Here is a 12195-nt window from a genome sequence, read left to right on the forward strand (position 1 = left end):
GTTTATGATCAGAAACTGGAGTTAATACGATCCAGAGTGTACCAGTACGAGGGAACAATGTGGTCGGATATCAGCTTGTGTGCTTCGATCTCTTTTTCTACCAAGGCCACTATCGCCCCCCCAACTAGTGCAGATACGAAGCCGAAAGCCCGTCGATCAATCGAACACGACTACAAGCTAGCAAAGCCAATGCTTAGGCATCGCTATTAAATGGTTCCTTTACATACTTAATGGACTCTGCGTATAAATACCGGTTTTCGGAATTTTTGTATTCTTTCGAGATGAATTGATTATAAAAACGCTGCTATCTATGTCTGGAGTGTAGAAGGTAGGATACCACGGTCGAGAGGATTGTCAATAAATTCCCCTGTGGCGGTAGGACTTCATAGTACAGTAACATAGAGGAATTACATTCGGAGCACGTGTATGGTAAATTTCGGGCGATTGTTGGAGAAGCTAAGGTAATGGTACTTACTTTAAACTCTAGCCCTAGCAAATGTTTATCCAATCGGATCACAGCATTTCGTGGAATGGCGTGGCCCTCAGTAAGATCCGTGGATGTAATAGATCCCTGCGACTGTCCGTGGATGACACCGGCATCACTGAAAATTATATAACTCGGCAAAAAAGACATCAAATAACCAAGCGACTCGTAGCTACAGACACTCTCCTCGGTAGTAATTCCTAGACTTGGAATATTAGATGTATTAAGTAATATTTCTAAATTCACTGGTCTACAAGGTGATATTATCACTATATTAACTTCACCAAATTTGGAGGTACCATTAATACTTAAGTAAAAGCCTGCACTTTTAATAAAACTATTATGTATCTGAAGTAAGTATTAGGTATCAATACTGTTTTTAAAAAAAAAAACATGTCAATTTTTAAAAGGTGATATTACCCACAATAATATCACCTTTTAGCGGTATTAACCTCACCGTTTTTGTAGCTACTGTACCATTAACCCCTGATTACAACACCTTTTATGGAAAAATGACACTATCACTATTGAGAGGATTGACTGGTAATTTCAAAGCTCAAGCATACCTTCACGATTCGTGAATCACGAAGTTCCCAGCCATCGATTTGTGTACAGTACCGCTGAAGGTAAGACTTCCAGACTTGGAGACTCCAAATCATTGAGCTGGTCGATAGTGTTGACTCAACACGAAGAATGCCTTTGTTTCGTCTCGTGTTGGCCGCTGTTGTCGCTGTGGCTGCTATCAGCAATGGCATCTCAATCAACGCCAATGAGATTACCACGGCGAGATCGGCTTTGGTTCATGGCACGGCGCCCAGCCTTCACACTGGTACTCGGGAGTTAAGCGATGGTGGCGCGGCTTTAGAGGAGAGACGAGGCGGCGGTGGAGGAGGAGGAGGTGGAGGAGGAGTTGGAGGTGGCGCAGGCCATATAACTACAGGGGGGATATCAGGAGGGGACACAACAGCAACTACAGGAGGAGGTGACACGGCAAGTGAGGGAGGGGACGTGTACGGAACAAACGACGTCGTCACCCGTCACAAGAAGAAAAATTGCAATCGATTTACGAACTGGCTGAAGCGGCTTTTTGATAAAAGCATTCCGAAGTGCCCGAAGAAAAACCAAGAAGACGCGCGTCGACTTCGTGCTTGAGATTCTAAATTTATTAAAAGCACTTGCTATATAAATGTGTTGAAACAGGTAGTTTTCGATCCAAACTCTCTTGGCCTTCTTCGCATGGACTACAGTAGTACTACGTAGGACACGACACAGGTGACCAAATCGTAGCGTCCGCTTTCAAGCTGGAAAAGAAGATCAGCTTCGTAAAACCTGGTAGTACTACTACACTCAACATGTAAGTACGATCATCAACAACAAAAGCAACAAAACCAACCGAGCTATTCTAGGTGTCGACTGGACTCTAGTCACAGCCAAAACAGACTTAAGCCTTCGTCTGGTCAGCTTTGCGTTCCTGAAGTTTGCGCAGGTATTGTTTGCGCTTAGCTTGTTCTTCCTTGTACTCCTGCGTTCGACGTTGCTTGATTGCCTCAAGCTCTTCGAACAGCGCCAAGGCCAAATTTTCTTGGAGATCCAACGACCAAGCCTTCGAGCGCGAGGGTGTCGTCAACTGATGCAGAATATCCGAGTTCTCGTCACGAGACAACGTGGCTACGACGTTGTGCAGGAATTCCCACAGGTTCAACGGTGCGTCCTCGACACCCTCACTACCAGGAAGATGCGCCACGTCCACAATAGTCAGGAAGAAAGCGCCTAGCTCCGTCTCCAGCTCTGTGGGGGCCGTTTGTTCAGGCTCTGCCATCGTCGTTGACAGCAAAGGCTTCTGCGTGAAGAACTGCTGCACCAGCTCCAAGAACTCCAGCGTCTCTGCGTCTTCCGGCTCCGTCTCGAAGCCCAACTTGCGAGCTACTTCCACGTTCTGCTTCACCTGCGCCGCAGCGTTAATTCGCGCACGTAGACGACTGACGAACGTCCAGCGTGTGGCGGATTGGAAAGGAGGGCCACGCACGGACGCACCGGGCGCCAAGACATTCACAGGAGGGAACACGCGACTGCGTGCCAGTAACGACTCAAGACCAACGTAGTCGTCAACGAGCGACGTCACCCGTTCCTGGAACTCGGACGGGACCTGCAGACTGTCGGGGGCATCGACAAGCACGAGCGACGTGAGCGATGGGCCTGTCTCCTTCCGTGTGGCTCCTTTGAATTGGGCGGAGCGTTCCATAAGCACAGCGTGTGCACTGAGACTAATCTGGGCGACACGCGGCAGACGCAGCGCCTGTACGAGTCCCTCAACTACTGTCGTGTGTGTAGCCAAGTCGTCGTACACCACGACACTTCTCGGAGACTTTCCGTTGTACATCAAGAACTCTGCTACGGCACAGCCTGTGAACGGCGCCAGGTACTGCAGTACGGGCGAGTCGCGGTCGCTAGCGGCGATGATCGTCGTGTGTTCCAGCGCTCCTGTGACTCTCAACGCGTCGCGAATCTGGTGAATCCTCGACGTGCTCTTACCGATACACACGTAGACAAACTGTGGCGGAACTTCTCCGCGTGCTTTGGCCTTCGCTACTTGGTGTGCGATGACGTCTAGCGCCACGCGCGTCTTGCCAGAGTTCTTCGGTCCCAACACTCCAAAGCGGTGGCCGTGGGCCATGGGGTGCAGACAGTCTACAGCCAGCAAGCCCGTCTCGAACGGAGAGCGCAGAGGCGCACGGGTCATGAGTCCAGGAACGCTCTGTGCACCCCACGTAACCTTGACGCGGTCACTGGCTGCGTTGTCCTGTTTCTGCTGTTCTTCCTGCTCGTCAAACTGCACGGCTCGACCCAACGGGTCCACGACTGCGCCGGCGAATGCCGCGACGCTGCCAGGGATCTCGAGCTGCTCGCGTTGCAGTGTTACGTCCATACCTTTGCCCACGGGGTGAGTTCTGCTGGCGTTTAGTAACGCTACGTGCACCACCTTCTTCTCCATAAAGAGCACAAGTCCCTGGCTTACAGACTGCCCCGAAGCATCCGAGATGTCGACGACGCTGCCGATGGTGGCGTGACGCAGCCCCGACACGCGCGCAAGTCCGTTCTGTACGCCCATAACCACGCCGCTGACTGGTAGTTCAGCCTGCACTGTGGATAGTGGTTCGTCTGTTGTAGGAGAGAGCTCCTCCTCCTCTGCGAGCTTCAAGAAGTCCAGCATCTGCTGGGCCAGTGCAGCTTCCGAGTCGTCCGACGTGGTGCGCCGTCCTCCCGCCAGAGCTGCACTAGACGCGTGGAAGTAGCGGGTAACGGACGAGGAGGCGCATCTAGACGTGGAAGGCGTAGCTGAAAGGCTCTGCAGCACGCGTTGCTGCGAGCGCAAGGCCCGATGCATGGCCACCTGGCCATTTCGAGCTGCTCTCATTGTTTGATACGGTGGGTGGAGAGACTTGCAAATAATGACCAAATACGTATGAAATGTATGTCAAGCTACAATCAACTGGATTACAGTACAGTTCTGTAAGCCTCTCCTTAATACCGGTATAAATTGAGCTAGACGTTCCTAGAATCTTCTTTCCGGTTGTACCGGTAAGATTTTTTAAAATTGAAAAACATTGATCTGCGTCAGTTGCCAATTACTCTACAAATGACGCTTGCGGAGGCGCTTGCCCCGCTCGTTGGAGCCTCCGACATCGAGCTCCAGCGCTATATCTCCAATGCCGACGGGATCGAGCAGGTTTTGCCGCTTCTGGACGAGTTTTTCACGCGCGGGACGGCGTTGCAGGCGCGTTGCAAGGACGACAACGAGACCAGGTCGCTATCTGCCTCCAGTGGCGCCGTCTTTTCGCTGTTCGCGCGGCTGCCCGACGCGCCGCAGCTGCTACAACTGGCAACTGAATGCGGTCTGCTGCATTTAACGCGTCTCGCTCCGTTCTGTCAGATCTTTGGCGTCAAGAACGCGGAAGCGGTGGGTGAGCTCTTAGACGCCGTTAGCGACAATGTTGCAGCGTTCCCAGCAACTATCGGTATGCTGCGGCAACTTTACATCCGACAACTGATCGCACTTCACACCGCAGTGCAGCAAACTAAGCGCAATCAAGTGACGGATCTGATTCGTCGCTACCTCGAACTGAGTCTGTCGATTCGCGGCATGACGGCGTCAACTGCGGTTACGCACGTGCTGTTGCTGGGCGGGGAGGATCTGGAGACGGAGCTGGCGAGGCAGAGCCAGTCGATGCTCTACGCGCTCATGCGGTGCTACGAGGCGTCAGTACCGACACTGCAGCGGCATCTGGCGACGTTCGACGAGACGTTGAAGACTCAGGAGAGTCCGAAGATCGCCGAGATTCGGCACGCGTTGCTGCTGGCATTGGAGAGATGTGTGGACGCTGCAGTGGACGAGCAGTCGGGGTCTAATGGGGAGCAGCTTCTGGCTGGACTGCACGCTCTGAGCAATGGATGTGCGGACGACGGGGCGGAACATGGCTCGTATCTGAGTGATCTCTGGCACTTGTGCGAGTACAAACACAAGGTGGCGGAGGGATTTGACCGCTGTAAACTGGATCTAGAGAACGTTTCGTACCTGGATCTGGTGATTGAGCAGCTGCCTCGACGTCGCATTCTTCCTGCTTTGCTGGTGGACGACCTCGCTGCAGAGACGAAGGTCAAGACGGCGCTTTCTGCTGATGCGACGGAGTGGGAGGCGCCTGAGACCGACGTGGCACTTGAAGAGAAGCAGTCGGTGGATCTGATTCCGATGGTGAACCAAGTGAAGGACTTTTTCCCGGATCTGGGCGAAGGCTACGTGGAGCTCTGTCTCTTGACGTCGAATCTACAGGTGGAGGTGGTGATCAATTTCCTACTGGAAGGGAACCCGCCGCCTGTGCTGCTCGATGCACCGCAAAATCTGAAACGATCAGATTCTGAGTTTGTCCGTTTAGAAGCACAGATCACTGGCAAGTCAGTGCGTGCAACGAATAAGGCTTTAGAGTCCACGAAACTTGATCCTAGTCGTGTGTGGGTGGGGAAGAAGGCGATGGAGAAGACGTACGACCCTCAGATCGCCAAGAAGGACCAGCAGCTGGCAGTCAAGATGAAGCAGCTTGTTGGCATGTATGAGGAAGAGGACGAGTACGGTGACGTCGGAGTGTATCCGAGAGATGACGGTGTGGCCACGCTAGACGAGTACGACGACGACTACAACGACGAGTTTGACGACTTTGTGCCCTTCAGTGTCCGCGATGGTGGCAGCGCCGACGACCAGGACGCAATTCGTGAGCAGAACCGCCGGGTCCGCGTCCAGGAGGAGAAGGAGGCCTTCTGGGAAGGCATGAGGAACAGGAATCGTGAAAATCCACTGAGTGCAGCTGACGATGGAGATGGAAATGAAGCAGAAGACGAGAGAAGACAAGACGCTAATTCTCCTGATAAGTCGAACTCGGTCGGTGCAGCCTCGCAGAATTCGTCAGGCCCAACGCACAAATCTAATCGACGGAAAGACAAGAAGAAGGAAGGCGGAGAGAAGAAGAAGCCAGACGAAGCTCTTACGCCGCAGCAGATACAGCGTCAACGAGCTCGGAAAGACAAGAACAAGGCAAAGGTGGCGAACCATAACCGAAAGGACCGTGCGATGAAGAAGATGGGCTAACCTTTTTCTTATGAACAATTTTATAGTTTTTTTTTTTAAATTGTTGAGCAGAATGAGAATTTAGAAGGAATAACACAGTGCCGTACTCCGAAGTACTATTTTTTAGTAAGTGATGCGACGAAGTCTCTGCACCATCCGGACCTTGTCGCGAAGGCGTCTACGTGCTGCACGCTCTGCATCGTGCACGTGTGTCAGGTCAGGATTCAGGTAGATACTCGGAATGGGAAGCAAAACCTGCTGGGAGGAAACTTCCGGTAGATGGAGGCGTGGGAGTCTAGTCCTTGACGTCTCACTACGCATATCGTCATCAGATCGCAGTCGCTTGTCTTCTAGAATCTGTTCCAGCCTCGTTTTTGTTGGGCCTTGCTGCTCGAAGAGATGATCACGGGAAGAGTGGTCGAAATCGTCACTAGTAGCGGAAGATCCCCATTCTTCACTGCTGCTCTCACTGTCGCTGTGTCCTCCGCGAGCTGATGTAAGTAGTGGCAGACGCTCATCGTTCTCTGTCTCAGGCTCTGGGCCGGGTGAGGGCAACAGTGAATTTGACAATCTTGTCTTCGTCGTCATAAGCGGTGGTCGAGAGGCTTCAGATGCGTCAGTGCTTGTGTTACTACTACCAATATCCACATTGTGGTCACTTGAAGCCTCATCTGGAGGGGTCGGATCATCGAAAGAGCGGATTTTATCCAGCTCTGCAAACATAGTGATCCACTGCAGCTTGACGTGGTCGTAGATGACCATAGTCACTCGCTCGAAAAGCTTGTTGAGGAAGGCGACGTACTCTGCCGCGCCGATGTCGATGGTCCAGATGTCGGCCTGCAAGCAGCAGCATTTATAAAATAGTAGTAGCAAACTGGAGGTCAACAGTTCCGTTTGCAAACGTACCACTTCGAATAAAGACCCGAAGAAGAGCAGCTTGGACATGCTCTCGCCGTCAATGGAGTCTTTTGCCCAGTCCTTTTCAACGATATAGCGCGCCTCACCGATGGAGAACTCGCTAGGAGTGACCAAGGCTTTGTAGAACTTCATGAATACGTCAACGTAGTCATGCATTGGGATCGCTTCGCCCCCTTGTCGTATGCAAGGAAATGTTACCCAGAAGCGCTCAATCGTTTGGAGGACACCCGGGTCTTCCATTAGTTTTTGACGCCTCAGCAGATTTTCTTCAGTGTACAGACTGCGGTTCCCTTGTTTACGATATGGAATTTTCTTCGGAGACACCGGACTCGTGTAGGTGCTCTCAGTCTCGTACTTGAACAGAAGCTTCTCAGTCTTGCCTTGGCACATGACGCTGGTCTTGACCTTGGAGAGTTGAGGCACGAAAAATGGCACACCTTCCTCATAAGCTTTTGTGGCCGGTTTATCATTCCGCAAGGATTGCGCATATGCATTGAAGCTTGCCATCAACTTGATTGATAATTCTTGAGCCGAGGAACAGCTTTGATGATTCGAGGCCGTTTTTAGGCTGGCTTGTGATGAGCTACGGTCAAACTATTCCTGGCATTGACAAGAGCGCATGACGACATGTTTTTTTTCTAGGCCTATATCTTTTCGTCCCTCACAAAAGTCTAAATACATGTACAGACAATCCCCTTGGTAGTAATCCCCAGACGTGGAATGATTAACTATCCCACATGTACAGTACAGGACACCGAAAGGCCAGTAGCGGCTCCATTCTATACTTTCATGACCGTTTCTGGTCGTTATTCCACTGATCTCCTCATACATGTACTGTACAAGTTTCCTTACACCGACATCCAGCAGCATCCCCACGAGCGAAAAACTTTAACAACTCACCCGGCAGGGAATAATTCAATTGGTCTATCCGCCGGAAATGAATTGCAATCAAAAGGAGAGATTGATAATAATTAAATTGTGTGTGTATTCTAGGAGGCTCTAAAAGCAAAAAAATCCTCCGTTACTTGAAAGAGGTGTCTGGACTAACGATCCAGCCAAAGGACGTGGGGAATCTGATTGCTGAATTGCGACGCGAAGTCTACACTTCCCCTGATGACAACGTCCGCGTCTCCCAGTAATTACAGAATTTTGGAGAAGGACCCGGGAACGCTGTCAACATATTTCGTGACCCTTCCACGGAGCTGACGAGGTGCATTACCTTCCAAACAGCTCACATGGGGCGCATGGCTCGGAAGTTCCCTGAGGCTCTCTGTGCTGACGCCACACACGGTACCAGCATTAACAGGTACGGAGAGTTTATTGACCTGCTCTAATGACTCGAGTTGTGGCATGTTCACCAACATGTTGGTGAACTCTTCACAAATCTACATGTATTTACTGCATATAAACCAATTCATATCTTAATGTGCGTACTTGAAGATATCGCTTGTTCAGTTTTATGAAGTTTCGGAGTGCTCGTTCGCTCAGGACGCCTTAATCAACGGGGAGACCAAGCTCAACATGAAGAGGGCTTTCAGGGCATTCAGACAGAATAATCCAGCTTGGTCGGACATCAAAATAGTGGTCGTGGATAAGGACTTCAGCGAGATTGAGGTGTTAGCTGAAGCATTACCGGAGGCCAGGGAGATTCTTTGTCATTTTCACGTGATAGACTACCTCAAGCGCAAGATTAGCAAGGCGGTTTATGGCTTCACGTCGATTGAAAAGACGCATGCAAAGAATTTGGTCACGTTGATGGTGCGAACAGCGGATCACTCGAAAGTTCGACCGATATTTGCAAACTCTCAAAACTTTATCGAAGGACAAACCTCAATTCTTCGAGTACCTAGAGTCCAATTGGCTGCAAGACCATGTGGTGTGCATTCATGCGTGGGAACATACCTCACTTGGACAACAATACGAACAACCGATTAGAGGCTAGTTGGGGAGGTGCAAAAGATATTCTCGATCGCCACATGCCCATGGACGAATGCATCGACCACCTACTTTTTCTACAATAGAATGCTGAGGACAAGTATCGAGTGAAGGCGAGGCGCGTTGGTTTTAGATACAGCAATAATTACGACGAGGAACTCCAAATCTTGGCGAGGATCGCCACGCATCATGCATGCGATCTGGTGGAAGATCAGTATTGTTTTTCGGTAAGCAAGAAAGCTGACTACACAATCGAATCAGGAAAAACATCACCAACGATATTCACGTTGACAAGTTCTACATCGCTAAATCAATTCGCGGTAAGCATATCTGATTTGGAGAATATTGGATTTAAATGTTTAAACTGAGAATTCTATGTGTCTTTTCGAATTTCAGGTGAGCTTGGAGACTAATGCATGCAGTTGCATGTTCAACCAAACTCTCCTGCTCCCGTGTCGGCATATTATGTTCTTGAGACGTGAGGCGTCTAGTTATCCGTCCGCTATTCCATTCGACGCCATCCCAACAAGGTGGTCACTTGTCCATGATTGCAGCGAGGACGACAAAGAGGCTAGTGGCGAAGATGACACTTCAAAAGGCACTCACAGCTACGTCGTGGAAGATGTTAAACACGATAAAGGGAAACGCGTTTTATCCCAGAGCGAGAAGCACCGGGCTGTCTTTGCAGTTTGTAAGCGGATCGCGGAGGGGGGGGTGCAGACAAAGGCAGCGAAGCTTTACTAGTTGGTGTGATTACTTGGAGCAAATAGAGCGAATGATCCGCGATGATGACGACCCACCAATCCAGACAGCAGTATGTGCAGTCTCAAAGCAAACCGATCAGGATGGTTACAGTACCCGTGATATCTATGATGTTGGTAATATCGGCGACAAGACCACCAACACAAGCATGAGCGATGATACGATCACCATCGCTAACTGTGGTGGTGCGTGTGGTGATATAACCACCAACACGGACGGTGGTGGTGATACGATGACCAACACGGTCCGTGATGGGGATACGGTATCCAACACCAACAAGGACTGGATAACTAACGGTGCAAGCAATAGTTCTGCGCCACCAAGCGACGTAGTACGCAAGGCAGTGACAGATAAGCAAAAAGACAGGGGGTTGCAAAGAAGCACTCAGTCGAAAAACATCAACGCATTCGACTAAGCGAAAGCTGGATTTGGACTCTGACGTTTACGATCTCGGACAACAGGAAGATAAGAAAAGTGGGGCCAAGCGCGCAATAAAATTGAATCAAGCTAGTCGGCCGTCAGGCTGACCGAAACAAAAGAAAAACTTCAAAAAGGCCAAGAGAAAAGAAGAGATTGATGACACGCTGACGTTTGTGGACACCGTTGTGAATGTTGGTGATGTTACACTGGAAAATTTTGACGAAATCTATCGGATGAAGTGGTTGGAGATGCGCTGGATAGAATTCGTCGTATGTTTGATAGAGCTGTGTACAAGCGACCAAACGTGTTCGTGATGAAAGGCGACCCTACGCGAGCTGTAGAAACAAACGCCCGCTTCGTGCTCCCATATCTATTCTCACAATAAAACTAGTTTTTGCATACTAACGTCTTCGATAGAACAGCTGGTACTGAAATGTTTAGAGGCAGCCAAGAACGCGAAGATCCGCGAGGAGCTTATCAATGATACGAAAGTTGCTTCCGACAAAATCGCTATCTCGATTTTGAGCGTAGGGACATTCTCCCTTGTCGGCATCGAGAGAATGAAAACTTGGCACGATGTGTACACAAAGATATCAAAAGCGAGGAAGCTTATAAAGTTTGTGGAGAGAGTTGCCTTGGCCTGCGATCAAGGAAACACATGCCGTCGACAGATGGTCAACAAGATCCGTTCCATGGATGTTGACGGTGTTTTAGTCACGGCATTACGTTTACGGAGCTAGCAGGGTACACAGAAGAGCAGTGGCTGAATGATTATTGCGTCTACGTGACCTCCCTCCGTGCTGCTAGTGAGGTAATGATGCAACAGTGGCGACAGCATACGGTAGTCGCTGTGGTGGATTCGAGATTTATGCAAATGGCGGACGAAGAAAGAAGGAACAAATATCTCGACACCAAAGACCATGTCTTCACGAAGGTTCACGCAAATCTCATAGTATGTTGCCCTTCCTACATTGACGTGAGCTTCCCTCACTGATGTGGCATCATTTTCGACATGGAGCGCCAAATCGTTTAGAAATACGACCCGTTCCATAGAGAGTCTTTTCTCGATGAGTTGGAGAGCATAATCACTCAGGTTTACATGAAAATGATGAATCCGGAACTGAAGATGGAAACCACAACGTTTTACGGCTGGCGTCAAACAAGAGAGGTACAGCTGCGGCGTCGTGCACTGGTTCGAGCAGTACTTATCTCTCGCGCGTACGACGCCCCCTGACAGGAACTTAACATGATTTCCAGTGATTCAGAATGCCAAAGTTAACCATAAGCAGCTATCATACGAAAGATATAAGCACTTTTCCTACATATTCGACAGCATAATGTCGGGTATCGATAATGACAAATGAATTTTTTTTTGTATATCAAGGCGAACGTGCGGTATAAGGGCAATCCATTCAGATACTTACTTTGTGGACGAAAAAGAGAAATTTGCAAAGCACTCTTCTTGTGTTACAACACAATTATAGATAAAAAAATATATAATACTGATGCGAACCGGTACCGAACCGACAAGGCTGCGCCCGCTTTCTACGCAAAATATCGGTGAACGTAGGGAGAGCCTTTGGCTGAGCCTGTGTGGGTTAGGAAAACAAGTCACGTTGTGCAGCGTCCACAACATCGTATCGAAACTGAAGGATAGTCGCCGTGGTGCTACATCCGTGGAATCCGACTAAAGTGCTGCTTTCGTGAGTTCTTCTCTCAGAAAGGAAATACTGCAACTGTGTATGTGGACGAGAACAAGATAGCCCGGATCATCACATTCCAAATCCAGCAAATGCACAGTTTTTATGGTGTTATCAGAAGTAATAGTGGTGGACGCGACCCAAAATACTCATGAGGTACCCCACAAGTTGTTTAGCTTCATGATACACGACGTCTTCGGACATGTACGTATTTAATTAAGATATTGCGCTGTCTTATGACTATTTGTAAAAATGTGACTATTTGTGCCTCTTTGCATCGATGTGTCATTTGGGTACGTGTGTGTGCCTCTTTGTATCTGTTTGTGCATCTGTACGCGTAAGGGCATTATGTGCAACAT

At 49.5% G+C, this 12195-nt stretch overlaps 5 protein-coding genes across 5 annotated transcripts; 3 read left to right on the forward strand and 2 right to left on the reverse strand.

Moving 5' to 3' along the window:
- Positions 1–1177: 1177 nt before the first annotated feature.
- Positions 1178–1636, forward strand: PITG_22742 (uncharacterized protein; the record flags this gene model as incomplete). Its single annotated transcript, XM_002906021.1, has 1 exon — positions 1178–1636. The coding sequence occupies one exon, from the start codon at positions 1178–1180 to the stop codon at positions 1634–1636; it is 459 nt and encodes a 152-aa protein (XP_002906067.1).
- A 289-nt stretch (positions 1637–1925) lies between these two features.
- On the reverse strand, positions 1926–3869 carry PITG_04452 (H - or Na -translocating F-type, V-type and A-type ATPase (F-ATPase) Superfamily; the record flags this gene model as incomplete). The annotated part of the gene is made up of 1 exon (XM_002906022.1): positions 1926–3869. The coding sequence occupies one exon, from the start codon at positions 3867–3869 to the stop codon at positions 1926–1928; it is 1944 nt and encodes a 647-aa protein (XP_002906068.1).
- An 840-nt stretch (positions 3870–4709) lies between these two features.
- On the forward strand, positions 4710–6122 carry PITG_04453 (uncharacterized protein; the record flags this gene model as incomplete). Its single annotated transcript, XM_002906023.1, has 3 exons — positions 4710–5138; positions 5214–5835; positions 5995–6122. The coding sequence occupies 3 exons, from the start codon at positions 4710–4712 to the stop codon at positions 6120–6122; spliced, it is 1179 nt and encodes a 392-aa protein (XP_002906069.1).
- An 85-nt stretch (positions 6123–6207) lies between these two features.
- PITG_04454 (sporangia induced hypothetical protein) lies at positions 6208–7526 on the reverse strand (the record flags this gene model as incomplete). The annotated part of the gene is made up of 3 exons (XM_002906024.1): positions 6208–6625; positions 6734–6938; positions 7008–7526. 3 exons carry the CDS (start codon positions 7524–7526, stop codon positions 6225–6227), a joined length of 1125 nt encoding a protein of 374 aa, XP_002906070.1.
- A 2203-nt stretch (positions 7527–9729) lies between these two features.
- On the forward strand, positions 9730–11370 carry PITG_04456 (uncharacterized protein; the record flags this gene model as incomplete). Its single annotated transcript, XM_002906025.1, has 3 exons — positions 9730–9901; positions 10578–10663; positions 11170–11370. The coding sequence occupies 3 exons, from the start codon at positions 9730–9732 to the stop codon at positions 11368–11370; spliced, it is 459 nt and encodes a 152-aa protein (XP_002906071.1).
- Between the last annotated feature and the right edge of the window lie 825 nt (positions 11371–12195).

Source organism: Phytophthora infestans, genomic scaffold, assembly GCF_000142945.1.
Source record: "Phytophthora infestans T30-4 supercont1.5 genomic scaffold, whole genome shotgun sequence".
In the NCBI taxonomy this organism is placed as follows: Eukaryota; Oomycota; class Peronosporomycetes; order Peronosporales; family Peronosporaceae; genus Phytophthora; species Phytophthora infestans.